Raw genomic sequence first — 18,495 nt, forward strand, 5'->3', positions numbered from 1 at the left:
TTATATTTTGACTTTCTTTATTTTTAGTTGTTTATATACTTATATTTCCCACTAAGTATTAAACTCCTTGATACAGAAACTATGATTTGATAAGAACATTTAATGCCTCCATTAGGCTGTTTCATTTCTAAATTATTTTGTAAATGTGAGGCAGCAACCACTATATGAGAAGGATGTATGAAGACTGAGCATAAGTGGATCAAGTTTTTTATTAGGTAATAAATTTACAACAAAGGTAATGCTATGTATTTGTTAGTATCAAAAATTGCTACTTAGCCACAAAAGCCTGAAGCATTACAAATAAGCAGTTCATGAAAATACCATAATTTACATTTTTTTGGTACAGAGCCAGTCCAGAAAAAAAAGTTTTTCTCTTAATGTTAATTCTTCAGTAATTATAACCAACACCAAAGTTGATAACACGTATCTTTCAATTACCCTTATCACAAGCACACACACATAAACACATGAAATATTTATGTATATGATACACAGACACATATGTTAAAAAGACAAGGGTTGGAGGGAGCCTGGGTGGCCCAGCTGGCTAAGCACCCGTCTCTTGATTTCAGCTCAGGTCATGATCTCGGGTCTTGAGATCAAGCCCCACATCGGGGCTCTGCACTGGTCGTGGAGCCTACTCAGGGTTCTCTCTCTCCTCCTCTCACACTTTTTGCATGCATGCACTCTCTCTCTTTCCAAAAAAAAAAAGAAAGAAAGAAAAGAAAAGAAAAAAAAAAGTGCTGGTTCTGACTTCCTAACATCTGAGTACACTTTGCCCCCGAAGCCTCTCTCCCTCTTGTTTTCAGAGTTACAGTTCTCTGTTCCTTATTTTACCCTGGTCCTCCCATGTCCTGTTCCCTAGATCCCTGCCTCCAGCACCCCACACGGATGCACTCCACGTGAGAGTTCAACAAGCAACAGTCTGCGAAGAAGAGCCAGCCATCCTTGAGAAAGACAGGTGAATTCCTCTCTGAGCCACAGGCTCCTCACAAACAACACTTTTTACCAACCAGGGTGGTTGTGAGGATTAGAAAAGATTATGTATCTAAAGCACTTGGCAACTCTTTGGTGCTTAATAAATGCTAATTCTCTTGTTTAATTGCCGCTCCTCTTTCCTCACCCAGGTTCTAAAGGACTTGAGACCATAAGACTGTGGTTAACGCATCATATTTACCCTGCCTGATGACCCTGACTGGGAGAAAAACATCTTTTCATCCCACAGGGCAGCTAGCTAGGAGACTTCCAATGCAAAATGTCAAGTAGGACTGACACTAGATGATATGCGTGAGTGTCATTCAAATGACTCAAATGAGGTCATCATCCTCAGATATCACAGTATTTTGTCTTCTGTCTTGGAACAGGGATCAGAAATTAGAGAGGCCTGTACCTGGAAGTGGAGAGGGAGGAGAGGGAGAAGAGGCAGGAGGCAGAACACAAGGCTGGCAACACCAGAGACAAATTTCCTTCACATCACGGTTTTACTGAGGATCTGTCCTGTTGCCCTTCACCTAGTTCCCAAAACAAACCAACAACAAAATATAGAAGAATGTTCTACCCCGAGAGGCACTCACACCTTAGTGGGAACGGAGCTGATAGTCTTTTGCCAAAGTCTTGAATTACTGAACAAACAAAACTTTTACAAATAGCAGAATTGTAATTATTGACTGGTTTATCTGCAGAACTCTTAGCAATCAGCCTACGGAACATGGCGTCATGGTATGAGAATAAAAAGCTCAAACTAACTCTGGGAACGATATTCTCAATTAAACTAACAGACAGAAAAAGAACCTGAAGACATGTAAAAGCCTAGACCAAGCCTGCTCCAGGCACGTCTGGAAGCAGTAGGTTCTGTGGACCAGCGTGTGATTTGTACAGTCGCTCAAGGAGAGGCCCTACAAGACTTGCAGGCTCTCTGAGGAACACTAATATACATGTTTTCATTCCATCTCTACAAGACCCTATGAGGTACAGACCATTAACATTTCTGCATCGTACATGTTAGGGTCCCGAGGGCTAGAAGTGTTGGGTAACCCAGGCAAAGGCACACAGCTCTTCACAGAGCCAGGATCTGAGTTCATGCTCTTAGATACGACGCCACATAATCCCACACCCAGTCATCTGCTGTTTCTCACTACATCTCCCAAGGGCTGAAATCAAGCACTTCTTTCGAAGACTTATTAAAATTTCAGGAAGCATTGCAACTAAAAACCACTTGAAGATGATCAAGAAGTAGTAAATGTTGGTTGATGTTGAGATAATTTCTACTACATGGAAATATTAATAGAATCTTAAAATGTGTCACTTCTATTGCTAAGAGACAAATTTCTTACTTAAAAATCATAATGATCATGTGAACAGCTTAGGACCAAAGGCAGATGGTACTCCCTTAAAGCATTCCTTTCTTTTGCTCTTAGGCAATCAAATCTTCTGGAATCATATAGAAGGACATCACAAACTTACTTTGACCTGAGGGTAGGACTTCTTGTTCTTTTCACTAGATGCACCGGGGAGTCCACCATGGGATGGGCCTTCACATACATAACGGAAACGAAATCCTCTCTGCAAAGGTGAATACAGAGTCAACAAGTTTGAGAAATACTTATTAAAAATTATAGGGGCACAGTTATATACAAATTTTTTTTTATTCTTGTATGTACTAGGTGAGAGAGGAAAAGCATACACTGTGAAAGGGGACTCTACAAACAAGAACCACTTTTCCCATAATCTTATTATAAACATAGATGTCAATTGATACTTGTGTACTGAGCTGTGGCTTAAAAGCCAGGTCCCTAACCTGGCAGGACCTCTCCTGCTGTGCGTATGCGGAGAGTGAGCTGCTGAAGGTTTGAAGCCCAGACTGGGCATGCTGCAGCTTGTCTGAATCAGAGTTTCCTCATCCAGAATTGCTGCAGCCAAGCTCCAAACTTGGCCACATTACTGACTTAAGCTTCTTTGACTCTTACTTAAAGGCATTCCTTTATCTACTCTGATCACAGTTGGTTCAGGAGGGATTATAGAAATGTCCTGTTAGATACATTGCATCCGTGTTGTAGGACATACTCTGCTAAAGTTGAGAAGATTTCGGATCTTCTGACTATTGATACCATCAAGCTCAGGCTTGGTATGTTAACTGACCTGAGTAATCCAAAACCAGATAATCCCTTTCAATATTCTTAACCCAAGAATTCTACAAATGTAGCAAATCAATGAAGAGATGGCTGGAAGCTTTGAACCATGTGAACTACTGTGGGCTGATGAACACCAAAGTTCCATGTTGTTGTTGTTGTTGTTGTTTAATCTATACAGATGAGAAGATTAGACAAGACCATCTGTAAGGTCTATTCCAGTTCTAGCATTTTATGCTTTGCAAAGCTAACAGTGATAACTGTACCTATTTGTATACCAAGAATAAAGCAGCAATGGATACTATGAAAATGTATCTGATATTAAGGAAGCTTAATATTGAGGGAGCTTTCAATGTTTTTCCTGAAAGACTCAACTTAATACAGCTGTCAATCAGTATGTTGGTGTTATAGTTTAAATTTAACCAGTTTTTCTTTTTTAAAATCCTTTTTAAATACCTTAATATACTTGAAGGAACAGCCTCACCTTCCATTTATTTTTATAGTGGGACTGATTTCATATAAACAGTGCTAGATCACTAGGCCATCAGGAGCTCCACACACCCACTACCTGCCAGTCGGGGCTTTCTACTTTCCATACTCTTAACAGTTGCAAAGCCTGGCAAACGCAAAGGTTTTAACAGTTTTAAGTCGTGGCTCAATGTAAAAATTCTTGCCCTCCTTAGATTGCACGACATTTCATTATTCATCATAGGGTCTTGGAAAATATTCTGAGTGGTCCAGGGAACCTAAACTAATTTAAACCTCTGGTAAGTGTCTGGAACCTCCCTATATTTTCTGAGAACTCTCTGATTTCCAAAGAGGATTGGTTCTAAAGCATATTTCACAGGATGAGTAAGGCCTGAAATAAATTGCCTAGTGTGGGAAAGTTCCTCAAGTCATACACAGATCTAGAGCGTATGATCAACTCAATAACCTGGGACTTAAAACAACTTCTGCATATGACTGCTCAGGAGAATTCAGACCTAATACCAGGGAAACCTTTTGAGGTGAGGTTAGTCATTAGGAGCAATTCCTCTCTTTTGTTTCTCACCAAATCCAAACCAAAAAGTAAGTTACAAATTCAGCCCTACACCTTTTATAGACAAGGGCTGTTGGCTTATTTTTAATAATTGAATGAAATTTCGAATAGCATGAAAAAGCAGCAGCATGTTACATAAGCCTCCAGAACTGACTAACCATAAAGACAGAGATTTACTGACTGCTAATCTACTTAAATACAACCTCAGTTTTTAAAAAAGCATTAGATAATTAGCACTGAATAATACGTGACAGAACTGGATATTCTAAAGATTAGTTGTCTACACTATGACTCATCTCTGTCAGAGCTGGGGAAAATTGTGACAAAGAAAAAATATTTTTCTAACTTTTATTTAAAGTTTTTTTAATGAAAAAATTTAATAAAGTCATTATTATCTTTAATCACAAAATTCCTTTAGGCACGTGGAAAAATATACACACGTATACTTTTATATCTTATTGGGAGTCATGTCAAATGAAATATGAGGAAAGAGAAATGTCTCAATAGCTTGCAAACAGTTTGAAAAACAATAGGTAGCATTCATGGTTGCGTAAGAGGATCTAAACTTCTGTGCATAGGAATTTTTAACCTGAGGATGGAAATTTATTACATTTTTTTGAGAAAGATAGGATGTCTTCACATGTATAGTCGAAATGTGTTTCTGATTCTCAATTTTTGAGATTAGAGGTTTGTCGATCCACAGCCATTCATTTTAGTAACTCCATTTGCTTACGATGAGTCATCAACCTCAAAGGCAAGGGCTACATTCATCCGGTCAGAAAGTCTGACTTGAATGCAATCTTTTTTACTTTCACTGGAGTCAGACATCAAAATAACATCAGCTTGGTAAACAAACACATTGTGTTACTCAGGTGAGCTTTTAGACATCTGTGCGTAGTGAATTAAATCTTGAATTTTGGAACTACACAGCCCTTTAGGTAAATCATAGGTGTCAATTTTTCCTTATGACTGTTGGACCCATAATAGGGAACTGCATTTAAAAATTCTTATTATTTATGCTTATGAAAATAGATATTTGAAAAACATGCTTTGCCTGGTATGCAGAGACAACAGATTTGGGTTTGATGTCTCATTCTCATGAGTTAATGCAGATTTTGCAAGTTAGGGAATTTTCCAGGAGGCCAGACCACTGCACAGGCTTCCAGGAGATAAACTTGCACCGGGAAGGTCTCTGAGAAAATGGCTACATCTTGTGAGAAGTCACACTAAAGAACTGGACATGGAGGTAAGGCAAAGCAAGTCCTGCTGGCAGCCCATGGAGTGGGTCTGCTACCACAAGTGACCAGAACAATGTCCGAAGTCTCACATGGCATTCTCCACATTGAAAGCTTTTTATCTCGGTTCAGCCCTATAATGATAGTTAAGATAGTTCTATCCTTTAAATTCTAACCGAAATCTGAACACATATCACAATTGCAGTAACCACAATGGATGGATGCTTTATTTAAGTTCTTGACCTAGTTAGCACTGGTTCAGTGTTACACAAAGCAGAAGTGTTACCCTCACTCTACCGAGCTACTAGAAACATTAAGAAATGTTTTGGGTAGTAAGTGCAAGACAGCAAGTATATGCATCTCCAGTCTCGTCAAATGTGGTAAACACATCCATTCAGAGATCTACTCACTCTGTCCTCATTCTGTGGGGACTTGTACCAGTCTAAAAATCCCCTAATAATTCAGTTCTCCCCATACCCTCTAAGAGAAGCATGAAGATTCTCTTCCCTCCTCTTTCATAAAAATGGTCTCATCTAATTTCCAGTAAATATTTATGCACACGGTCGGGGCATGGCGAGGAAGCCACTTCAATTCCCAGGCATCCCCGACAAAATTAGTGGTAAGAGGAAGAACCTGACAAAATAAAATACTCCTCTTCAGTCTCCAATGGGGGTGAGTCTCAGGTTAACACCAGAGGGACAAGGACTCAATTGTCCCTCTTAATACATTACCTACACCCCACTGGTACTTAAAATCTTAGGTCACGTGCTCCAAAGAAAAAACAAAACAGGCTGGAACTTCTAAAGGAAGGAGGAAGGTGAAGAACAGAGTTGTGCAGGAACAGAGTTGATGGGTGTACATTAGTGTATATGAACTGCATGGATGGCCGTTTCCTTATAAATGGAAATGAATGGAGACAACCTCTGCCTTTCCTAGGAGTGGCCTGCTATGCAGAGATGGTGGAGATAGTGAGATAGCAAGGATCTATAATCATCTAGGTTTCACAGAACTACTACTGAGGCTCAGGACACTTGGAAGAATGTGAAGTAGACAAATGAAGTTATCAGATAATTTGGCAGGCTGCTGCATTTCTAGATAAGCTACCCCCTTCATAAAATTCACTTGTCATTTTATTCAGTGCTTGAGATATGAATATGAGACTTATGGATCTCACATTTAAAGACAAAGTCCCATCCCTTTAACTCTTACCTGTTTAGGTTGCTCTAATATTTGAAGGTATGGACCATCTGCTAAAAGCGAAAACAACAAACAGAAAGCAAAAGAAACTGTGAGGTTTCTCAAATTGGCTACAAAATATAAAGCAAATTAAAAAAAAAAAAAACCAACCCTGAAATTATGTTTTTAAGTAGAGGTTTCAAATTCATTTTTTAGCTAATATTCCATACCGATATAATCTACCTTCCTCATTTGACTAGCAAATTTATTTTTAATAACAGTTTTATGCCTTTAGAGAACCACGATAAATAAACACTTGTCGAATGGTGATAGCACATTGCATGATCCAAGAAAAGGTGTGATGTCTGTCTGGCAAGGATGAAGAGGTCAACATCCTTCACAATCTTGACTACTAACAAAGCATTTTGAAAATGACACAAATACCAATTAAAAGCAGTAACCATATCCTGGGCACCATGACATTTCCTTTTGCTTTCACATCATTAGACACTGACTTCCATTCCTCAAAGAGAATGCGCCTCATGTGAAAGTAGAAGAGATGGAGCGGGCACCCACATGTGTGAAACACACAGAGTGATCTCAGGCTACCTGCCCTTCCTGAACTCAGTGTTCAGTTCCTTTCCCTTATTTGAATCCCCACGTGCCGCCTTCATTCCCCAGCTGGCTAGGCTGCTTCCCCTGCCCTCCCAAATTTCATCTGGTCTATCAGACTAAAAGTCTGGTGGACTTTTCTTGCTAATTCATAGCTTTTGATGTTTGTGTACAATTTCCGAATACTGAATACTTTCACATCAACTCCTCTAAAACAGCACAGGCATTTTAGAAAATCCTTTTTGAAAATAATTTAACTGAAGGTAGGTGCATTTCAATAAATTATTACAAGAACATAAAGAAGACTAGAAGCTTAATCCATACCCTGACTATATCTGACTATGGAAAAATCAAAGGCAAATCAGAACCTCTGGTAGGATAAAATCAAATTGTTCGATATGAGAAAGTCCCCAACCTCCCCAGCTGGTTTTTATGTTAATAGTCTAATAACCCACAGCTCTGTAACAGAGGCATACGGAGTTTCTCACTCATTTGACTGTAAATTAGGATGTCTGATACCAACAAAATTCTAGGAGAATGGTTCTGTGTTCATTTCAGTTGTTACAGTCTCTTAGCCAGAAGTTTATTCTTTTAGAGAACAGAAATTCATAATATTTTGGATAAACAAGTTTATGAAGATTTAAACCTTCATTTCGAAATTAAAAAATAAACTATAACTTAAGAGAGAATTTATTTTTATCTTCTCCGTGTCATGATAAATCAGGATAAGGCTAGAGAACTGGAGGAAACAAAGGTATAATTATTTCCTGTTACTATGCAAGAAATTTATAAGGAAGTCAGTTAAAAAATGACTAAATTTGAAGCAAAACATACACAAGGAAAGGAAAAATGGGTAGTGACTGGCCAATGCAGTATTAATTTAAGAAAATTATCTTCTCTTATCTATATGAAATTTATCCTGGATACCTTAAAATACTTTTAGGAAAAAAGCTGCAATTTAAAAATTTTCCAAAAAATGGCTAGGACTTAATTTTTGATAAGGAGATAAAATTGCTTAGAAATAGAAATATTTTCATGCTACTAATACAGCTTGTGTGATAAGGTAACCAATCTACTCATATAAATATTCCCTCTACAAAGCTAAATCAAAAAGAGAGACTTCTAAAAAAGTAACCTTTGTATGTCATGGAAAATACAGAAGAGTTAGGTCACATTTACATTAAATTTCAATCTCTCACTTATTAACTCTTCTAAAAATACTTGGAAGGTTTATTATTTTTGCTATATGGCTTAATTTCCTTTAAGTATGTGAAATTCCAAGGTTTGGGAATTTTATTAATGAAACGGGGCCATTTTTCTCTTTTAGGGAACACACTCAAAAGTTAAATCAACTAGAAAACTAGATTTGATATGCATGTATTCATTTTAATGCCAATTTTCTTTTGGCCACATTTCTATGCCATGAAGTAACATCCCACTATGTAGAAAAATTTAACTTACATATAACATTATAGACCTAAAAGTTGTACGTTATCACAGAGAGTTTTCAAGAAGTAGTAGAACTAATAGTTTCAGATTTCAAGAAGATACAACAGCCCATATAAGAATTACAAGTTAATATCGGTCTACATAACCTCTCTACCCTTTTAAAATGTGAATAAAACATCCATAAATCTTGGATCATAAAAACTGGACTATGCCACTGCAACAGAGAGGGGAAAACATAACAATAAACATGATGAGGTAATAACGGGGATATGAGATTTTGAGGTATAATTTTAAGAGTTTTTCTAATACTATGGCAAAATAATTTCTACAACATGAAGCTCTGACCACCTCATATTTACGGAGATTTTTTCAACCTCCATAAACTTGATGAAATAAAAACATTAAGAAAGCATCTACTCAGGGTACTGTTTGGCATTTACAAAGCATTAAATGGAAATGTTTATGTTTTCCAGGGGCAGAACCAAGTTCCTAGGCTTTCAATAAAGCACTGATACTAAGAAAGAACTTTGAACCCCAGAATAAAAAGTTCACAGGAAATGCAGAAGATACCAAGATCTCTACTTGTTCACAGGAAGTTGACCTACAGCTCAGAATTCACAGCACTTCACGAGACCTCACATACGGCAGCCTACGAAATACCCTTTGTGGGGTAAAGAGAGACAGCCCTCAGCAGTACAACTTCTGCTAGGAAGGGGGACATGGAGCAGATTTATTTTTTCCATCCCAAGTATTCCTAGATATACGTAATAGAGATTAAAAAAAAGATCATTTCATTTTTGATCTAAAAAATGAAAAGTGGGCACTGTAATAACAATAATAATTTTAAGGGAGAACGATCCTAACTGGATGAAGTCTTTCAATGAGGACAACCCAAGTCCACGGTAAATAGAATAGCTAATGTCCACTTCGGTGATTACAAAAGTCTTTAGGTTTTACTGTTTTTTGTTGTTGCTGTTGTTTGTTTTATTAGTATTTTTTTTTTTTTTTAAGTAATCTCTACACCCAACATGGGGTTCAAACTCACAACCCTAGGATCAAGAGTCATGTGCTCTACTAACTGAGCCAGCCAGATGCCCCCAGTACAAAACTCTCTGTTCTATATACACCTTACAAAATTTACTCAATCTGCTTGGAAGCATATGTTAAGTCCCACTGGTGATATGAGGAGCACATAAAAAGAGCCATCACACAAAGCTTACATACAATCAATAAATAAAAAGAGATTAAATGAGCTGATTTTTAAAACCATTCATATAAGATTCAACAATTTGTCAATGGTAAAACATAGTCGTGTTAGAAGGAAGGATGATTATCACAAGTTTTATCCAATGTCAGAATGTGAAGCCAAAATCTTTTTAAAAAGATGATTTTTCTACTGAGATGATGTTTATGATTTTGTAAACTTTTATAAACTTTGTTTTCCCAGAGCCTGGCATCGTGGATGGCACCCAACAGACACTCACATAAATGTTTGGGGAATAGATCTGAGAAGTAGAGAGTACCTCATGTGCATCTGGGATAAAGGAAAGAGGAGTTGTACAGAATCAACAGCTATTAAGACTTGGTGAAAAGGAAAATGCTACCAGAAAAAAAGTCCTTCCAAGCCATCCTCACAGATATGACTAACAACTGTTTAAGTCAGACAATGGGTAAGTGGGGTGGAACATGTTTGTGCAAATATAGTTCCAACGAGTCTAGTGACGGTTTTTATGACATATATCACCATTTCCTTTCTAGGAGTCTTACTGACTGTCTAAAAGAAGCTATTAGCAAATCTTGAATTTAAAAAAAAAAAAAGCAAAAGCAAAATAAATGACAGGATAACAGGAATGAAGAGGTTTCTTACCTGTAGGTAGTGGCATGTCTGGTTGAAATAATTCTGGGTTAAATATTGTATGAGACAAAGAATCCAAAGGAAACATCTGTAAAAAGGAAAATTTAAATAATTCAGTCCTTATTTTTCCAACATTGTATTAAATATTTGAAGTTGGAACACCTAAAACAATTATTGGATAACCAAAGCAAAAAAAATCTGGAAATATTTCAAATCAGGATTTTAAAAACACTTTCATGAGACCTAGCGAAATTCTCATGTATACAGAACTTTACATGTTTGGGCCATGTTTATATGACAAAGGGATTTGAGAAAAATGACCTAACTATAAAGTCCACAGGGCCAGCAACTGGTGTAGCTTGCTTATTAGTATTTCTTTAGGTCCCAGTGTCTATTTATTGCAGAGTGGATCCTTAATATATTTTTTTAAAGATTTTATTTATTTATTTGACAGAGAGAGAGAGATCACAAGTAGGCAGAGAGGCAGGCAGAGAGAGAGGGGGAAGCAGGCTCCCCGCTGAGCAGAGAGCCCGATGCAGGACTCGATCCCAGGACCCTGAGACCATGACCCGAGCCGAAGGCAGAGGCTTAACCCACTGAGCAACCCAGGCGCCCCAATCCTTAATTTTTTTTAAATAAATGATTTAAAGCCGTACTCTCAAAAATATGAGCATAGGAATATAGTCCTAGAAATCCTAGAAATATTTCTTTTATGATGGTAAAGAAATGCCTACTCTAGCCATACAACTTCAAGACCTTTAAGAATTAGGCAATAGCCCTGGAGCGATTTACAAAAGAATTGAAAATACAACTTTCAGTCTAAGCAGCAGATACGACTGAGCACAGAGCTCCCTCACTTTTTTTTTTCTACCTTTACTTACCTAGCACAATGCAAAATACCTGGAATTTGGTGGGTGTGACAGGCTGGATAATGCACCCTCCCCCCTAAGACAACTACATTCTAATCCCCAGAACTTGCAAATGCTATCTCATAGAGAAAAAATAATTTTGCAGATGTTATTAAGTTAAGAATATGAACATAGAAGTGCCTGGGTAGCTTGGTCTGTTGAGTGAGTTCCACTCAGGTCATGATCTCAGGGCCCTGGGACTGAGCCCCGCATCAGGCTCTCTGCTCACTGTGGAGTTCTGCTTGTCCCTATCCCTCTGCCAGTCCCCACTGCTCATGCTCTCTCTCTTTCTCATATGAACATAGAGAGATAATCCTGAATTATCTAAGTGGGCCCAGTAAGAGGGATGGAGGAGATCAAAGTGTACAGTAGAAGGTATGACTGGAAAAAAGAAGTTAATGTGATGAAGGGGTGATGGGCCAAGGAACGTAGGCTGCCTCTAGAAGCTCAAAGAAGCAAGGACAAGAAAGCCTCCAGAAGGAACGCAGCCCTGCGAACACTTGGATTTTAGACTTCTGACATTCAGACCGTAAGAGAATAAATTTGTGTTGTTTTAAGTCACTAAGTGGGTGGTAATTGGATACAGTAGCAACAGAGAACTAACACAGTGGGTAAGTGATATGTGTTGATTGAATTATGTATTCTATCTTGATAAGTCACTAACAATTACCTATCCCAAGAGAAAATTTCCTTTCCAATTAGTTTATTCAGGACTTAAAATTCGTATTTCTGAGCTTAGTATTTGTTTCAATCTAAATAAGTCATCTGTTTGAAACGTCTGTGGACCGCACATAAACCAACCGTATTTCATTCTTTATGATACGCTAGTTAGTAAGCTGGTGTTAAACAACAAGAAAAACCAGCATTACAATTTACTCCTTCTTTTTTAAAAGATATTTATTTATTTATTTATTTGAGAGAGAGTGAGTGAGCAAGCAAGAGAGCATGTACAAGCTGGGGGGAGGGGCAGAGGGAGAGGGAGAAGCAGACTCCTCACTGAGCAGGGAGCCCGATGCAAGGTCGATCCCAGAAGCCTGGGATCATGGCCTGAGCCGAAGGCTGATGCTTGAGCTGAAGGCAGATGCTCAACTGACTGAGCCACCCAGGCACCCCTCCTTTTTTTTTTTATTAGTATATTATGGGAGGTTCCTGGGACCTATGAGCCTAGCATGCCTAGTTAAATCAAGAGTAAGAAACACGGTGTTTAAACAAAGAACATTTCAGATCCAGCTGTGAGGTATGCAAATAATTCAATTGAGGAACAGTAAATCTGCCCCACTTCAGTGCTTACGAGTAAAGTTTATCTATGCTATTTGTTGTTCGCTGGAAAGAAAATAATAGGAATCAAAAAAACATGCTATCGGGGCCCCTGGGTGGCCTAGTGGGTTGGAGCCTCTGCCTTTGGCTCAGGTCATGATCTCAGGGTCCTGGGATCAAGCCCTGTGTCGGGCTCTCTGCTCAGTAGGGAGCCTGCTTCCCTTCCTCTCTCTCTGCCTACTTGTGATCTCTGTCTGTCAAATAAATAAATAAAATCTTTAGAAAAAACAGAAAAACAAACAAAAAAAACCCCATGCTATCTTAAAAAATGGGCCCCACCTTACAGAGAGTATTGGCCGGTCAGTTTCAGAGCAAGAGAGATGACCTGGCCAGAAAATGTCTTCTCTCTGGTCCTGTGGCAGGCGGAGGGGCCAAACTAACCTAGTAGAGAGCAGAGCACTGGTCTTGGGAGTGAGATGCACACTCCACTTCAGACGAGGCAGATAGAAGCCGCGTTGTGAGCTGCAGCTTGCTGTGTGCTTTAGGTCACAGTCGGAGACCAAATTCCGGAATACATTAAAACATGCGGGATAGTTCACTGAGGACATGAATGCCTCAGGAAATACATACCGTTAAGCTTGAGACAAGGGAAAAAAAAACCCATCTACTTCAAGAATCTCTTGCCTCAAAAATGGAAATATCAGATCGTACCCCATCTGTTGCTGATGATCACAAAAGTGCCCACATAAGAAAAACTCTCAAAATGAATGTTTTCAGTAGGTCTTACTTTTGTGTGGCATAAAGGACCATGTCTTGTTGATAAGATTTCCTGTGTATAGACAGGAAAGCATGATCTAAAACCAAGCAGAACAGCCCTAATGCTGGTTAGAGTTTGCCTTCCAATGTTAGAGATAGCATATTAAAAGTGAAAAGGTAAATGAGTAGCCAATATCTTTTCTGCTGTAATCAAAGAAAATGTTCCTAGATTGATCCTATATCACCATTTGTACAATAAAATTCAAAAGGAGCATCTTAATGTGAAAAGCAATGCCTACTCATTCTTTCTAAATAAATCAGAACATTATCAAGAGTAGTGAATGCTGCACAAGTTTATTTTATTTGAAGAAGTGATACCAGATACTTTAAAAAGTATTTCACTTTTGGTTTTATTTTCCTGACTGATTGTTTGCATGCGTAAATTTGGAAAATCCATTTTTTAGGTGGTTGCTGCTAAAGTTTTTTTTTTTCTTAAAAGATTCTATATATTTATTTGACAGAGATAGAGATCACAAGTAGGCAGAGAGGCAGGCAGAGAGAGAGAGAGGCGGAAGCAGACTCCCTGCTGAGCAGAGAGCTCGATGCAGGGCTCAATCTGAGGACCCTGAGATCGTGACCTGAGCCGAAGAGAGAGGCTTAACCCACTGAGCCACATAGGCACCCGCTGCTCAAGTTTTAATGTGAAATAATTATGAGTCTTGGGCCAGGGTGTCCTGGTACCCAGAATTCCCGCTCCTTATCTAGTCTAGCAAACTACATATTCCAAATCACAACATACATAGACTTTCTCTGGAAAGTCCTTCATAACCCTGCCCTTCCCTCCCAGGTAGTAGAGTGATCACTTTGGACATTTCTGGATCATTCTGTGCAAATTACTACAACAGCATTTATCACCATATAGAAACTATGTTTCTGTCCCTCCTTTTAGAATGGCAGCTGTATCACTTGTTTTGTAGTCCTTCTTAGCCAATGTTCTGGTACATAGTAGTGCCTCAATAAATAGCTGATGAATAAATAAATCTCAATATTTTAAATACTTCTTAAAAATCATTAGTTAAAAATATAATATTGTTATTATAATTACCCTAGAGTCTGAAAGCTGCTTTCAAATGGTTCATTTAACATACATCTAATATAAAGTATATAAAACACATATGTATGTATGTATGTGTCTGTATATATACATACACACACAGAGGGAGGGAGGGAAAAGGACAGAGGGAGAGGGAGGGAAGGATGGGGAGGAAGCAAAATATTAATAATCTACCAAGATCTGTTGGACTATTCAATATTTCTCTAGGCCTGAAATTTTTCAAGGTAAAAAGTTGGGTGAAAAAGGAAAAAAAGACACTGGTATCCCTTCATAACTGAAAGTGAATTTATAATGAACAGTTTTATGTTCCCAAAACACATTCATTGCCCATTCAGTCTTTTCAACACCCTTGTGAGTATGGGGTTAGAATTCCCATTTTGCAAATGAGAAAAGTGGGATGTGGGGGGCTAAGTGATTCCTCAAGTTTTAAGAGCTCATAAGTAGCAGCCAGCACCTACATAAAGATATCTGAATTCTAAGGCCAGAGGTCTTTTCATTACACTAATTTGCTTCATTGTTAGATGAGTTTTAAAAAAATATTTTGTGTTTCCCCCAAAAAGATACACTCAAATCCTAACTCCCAGTGCCTGTGTACATAACTTTACTTAGAAATAAGGTCTGCATGGATGTAATCAAGTCAAGATGAGGTCATACTGAAGGATGGACCCTAAATCCAATGACTGGGGACTTTGTGAGAGGAAAGGAGAGGGAGATTTGGATACAGAGATACAGGAAGACACACAGGGAAGAAGGTAGGCGAGCAGGAGCAATCCAGCTACGAGCCAAGGAGTGCAGAGGATTGCTGGCAACCACAGCAGGCTAGGAGAGAGAGGCCTGGGACAGAATATCCTTCAGAACTTACAGAAGTAACCGACCCTGTCACCATCTTGATTTTGGATTTTGATATCCCTAGCCTCCAGAACTGTAGGAGAATATATTTCTGCTTGCTTTGTTTTGTTTTTAGAGAGGGAGAGGGGGAGGACACAGAGAGAGGGAGGGAGAGAGTATCCCAAACAGGCTCCACACCCAGTACAGAGCCTGATGCGGGCTTGATCCTACAACCCCAAGATTATGACCTGAGCCAAAACCAAGAGGCATATGCTTAACTGACTATGTTCCAGGTGCCCCATATATTTGTTTGTTTGTTTATTTGTTTGTTTTAAGCCATCTGGTTTGTGATCATCTGTTAAAGTAGCCCAAGGAAACTAATATGGTAGTTATCATTTGGCCTGTAGCATATATAATTTTTATGCAATAGTATGTGTGATAGGAGGATTTGAGTTACTCATTTTATAGGACATGTCCCCTCTGACCTCACATGGAGGGCCAGAGAAACGGCAAAAACAATTTAAAATAAATTTTTACCAATTTTAGAGTTTTCCTGATAAATAATACTGCTGCCTCTGTATATTTAAAAATATGAATCCACTTATAAAAAAATTATCGGTGAGATTATAATACTTACTTGGTCATGTGCTCCCAAATATGTATCGTCTTCTGCCATTCTGGAGCTGTGCATCAAAACAAAACCAAACCAAACTATAAGAATGGAATGACACTTAAGAATTCCATCATGCAGGAGTAAACTACAGTATTCCAGTAACACCAAACATATCCTTTTTAAAAGATCTTTGAAGGGGGGACAGCAACCTTAGAAGAGTAGTTCCTTTTTGGAATTGGAATCTACTAGCAGGAAAATTGCACAATCAAGGAATTACTCCATATGTACAATCCAAAACTGGGGCAAGCTCACAACAGTGTCCTGGAGTTTGGTGAAACCAATCTTCATCCTTTATATAGAAAGCACACATAATTCAATTCTTAGAGGTCACTTCTATTTGTCACCACCTAGACTTCGAGGATTCAGTCTTAGTGCTTCGTGTAGATTATTTTCCAGCCTTTCATGAATTCTGTGATGGTCCTAGAACTGTGCCCAAGCTTTCTACCCAGAGTTCAAGTTGAGAAGCTCAGAGAGGGTCTTCCTGCTGTCAGAGGGCCTGTCAGTGATCTGCACACCACCAGGGGAGGACAGCTAACGTGTGCGGTGCTCTGCCCTCCAGCATGTTCCACTTTAGGAAGTCATTTCCTACCCTTGTCCAAGTGGTAGAGAAGGGCACCTGGGCTGCTCAGTCGGTTAAGTGTCTGGCTCTTGGTTTCAGCTCAGTCATGAGGGGTCCTGAGATCGAGCCCTGTGCCGGGCTCCACGCTCACAGTGGAATCTGCTTGAGATTCTCCTTCTCCCTCTGCCTCTGCCCCTCCCCTCACTCGCACACCCATGTGTACTCTCTCTCTCTCAAATAAACTTTAAAAAAAAATAAAGTGGTAGGAAAAGACTATAAGAGTCCTTATTATCAAGGCTATAGTCTCAGATTTAATCAATCCCAGCCAGATATCAATGTACTGCAGGCCCTAGCAATCTTCGACTACCCGGAGACTCTGAAAAAAGTGAGAAACCACATGGCCAGATAAAAAATTTATCTAAAAATCACGTATCATTTTGGGCTTACTTACTTAAGAACTATCCTTATCATTACTTTAAATTTAGGCTGATTTTATTAAAGTTACCTAGATCAAATTTTAGATCTATCTACATGAAAGATTAAAGGACAAAAAAGGCTGAAAGCAAATATTAATTCCCCAAATAAATTTTTCTTCTATTTTTTACTGAAATATAGTTGACACATGATTTTACATTAATTTCAGGTATACAACATTCCTGAGACAAGTTTTTCTTTTTTCTTTTTTCTTTCATGAAGTCTTTAAATCACTTGGGATTCTGGGTGAGAATGTTAACTACACACCAAAATCTGTTGTCTCTTTTTGCATGGTAATAGTTGTGGCTGGAAATGTGACTGTTCAGCTAGACTCTACCTTACAGTTCCTCAGAATTAGGGATGGCCACTTGCTGAAATGCTCACCAGGGGAATGTCAAAACTATTCATGTGCCTCTTCCAGGTCTGGGCTTAAGGCCCTCCCCACGTGTCCTTCATGTTTGTGTGCTTCTCTCTCTTTCCTGCTGGATAAAACCTAGATGTGAAGGAGACCTAGCTTCTTCCACATGGGTGATGATGAATGGCAGCTAATACTGGTGGTGGTGTGAGAAAGAAGAAGTGTCTTTGTTCTTTGACCTAGTGTATTGCTGGGTTTCTCTAGTAAAACAGGCTGATGGGATCGAGAGGGAGACAAACCCTGAGAGACTCTTAATCTTACAAAACAAACTGAGGGTCGCTGGGCGGCAGGTGGAGAGGGTGGCTGGGTTATGGACATTGGGGAGGGTATGTGCTGTGGTGAGTGCTGTGAAATGTATAAGTCTGACGATTCACAGACCTGTACCCTGGGGCAAATAATTCATTATATATTAATAAAAATATTAAAAAAAAAAACAGGCTAACCTTTACCCTAACAAATATATCTCCAGTAAGGACAAGATCCTCCAAAGAGGACCCTGGTTTCCCATGAAATCCTCTCCTGCCAGAGCCCTCGGTGCCTGACGAGTACTGAGCAAGCCTCATGAGGGTTGCTAGTGGCATACAGAGCAGGGTCCAACTTCAGCAGAAGGGAAAAAGTGTGTCCAGTAAATAAGAACTCCATGCAGAGTAGAAAGAAATATTTGTCTAAAACATAAAACTGCTAAAGATCGAGAAATAACTGTAATCAATTAAGATAAGTAGCTTAAAAAAAGGGAAAATTGCCCTGACACAGTAAAAAGGAATGAAGTCATTCAAAATTCCAGCATTCTCCCACTGCTGAGTGTGTGACTTTGGATATACAATGAAACTCACTACGGCCTCTGTTTCCCCATCTGTAAAATAGAGGTTTTGATGGGATCAACCTCTGAGAACAGCAGAATTTTGTTGAGCTTGGAGTAGATTAGTTGACTAATAAATGCCCATTCAAAGAACAAATCATAACTCGCTCTGTAAACCTGGATTTTTATATGTACTTAGGTATATATCTATATTAAAT

General features: G+C 38.8%; 1 protein-coding gene across 2 annotated transcripts in view; it reads right to left on the bottom strand.

The window, feature by feature from the left end:
- LOC111153611 (nuclear factor kappa B subunit 1) overlaps positions 1–18,495 on the bottom strand; it is a 118,866-nt gene that overhangs the window by 78,975 nt on the left and 21,396 nt on the right. The window contains exons 2-5 of one of the 2 annotated variants that reach the window (XM_022512744.1): positions 15,995–16,040; positions 10,507–10,582; positions 6,612–6,652; positions 2,464–2,562 (exon numbers count right to left, since the gene is read on the bottom strand). In XM_022512744.1, the coding sequence (XP_022368452.1) occupies positions 2,464–2,562; positions 6,612–6,652; positions 10,507–10,582; positions 15,995–16,033 (255 nt within the window). In that variant the 5' untranslated portion in view covers positions 16,034–16,040. The remainder of the gene's footprint in view (positions 1–2,463; positions 2,563–6,611; positions 6,653–10,506; positions 10,583–15,994; positions 16,041–18,495) is intronic. The other variant, XM_022512753.1, reaches the window with a different exon arrangement.

Source organism: Enhydra lutris, unplaced genomic scaffold (genome assembly GCF_002288905.1).
Source record: "Enhydra lutris kenyoni isolate GAN:26980312 unplaced genomic scaffold, ASM228890v2 scaffoldscaffold3, whole genome shotgun sequence".
Taxonomy (NCBI): domain Eukaryota; kingdom Metazoa; phylum Chordata; class Mammalia; order Carnivora; family Mustelidae; genus Enhydra; species Enhydra lutris.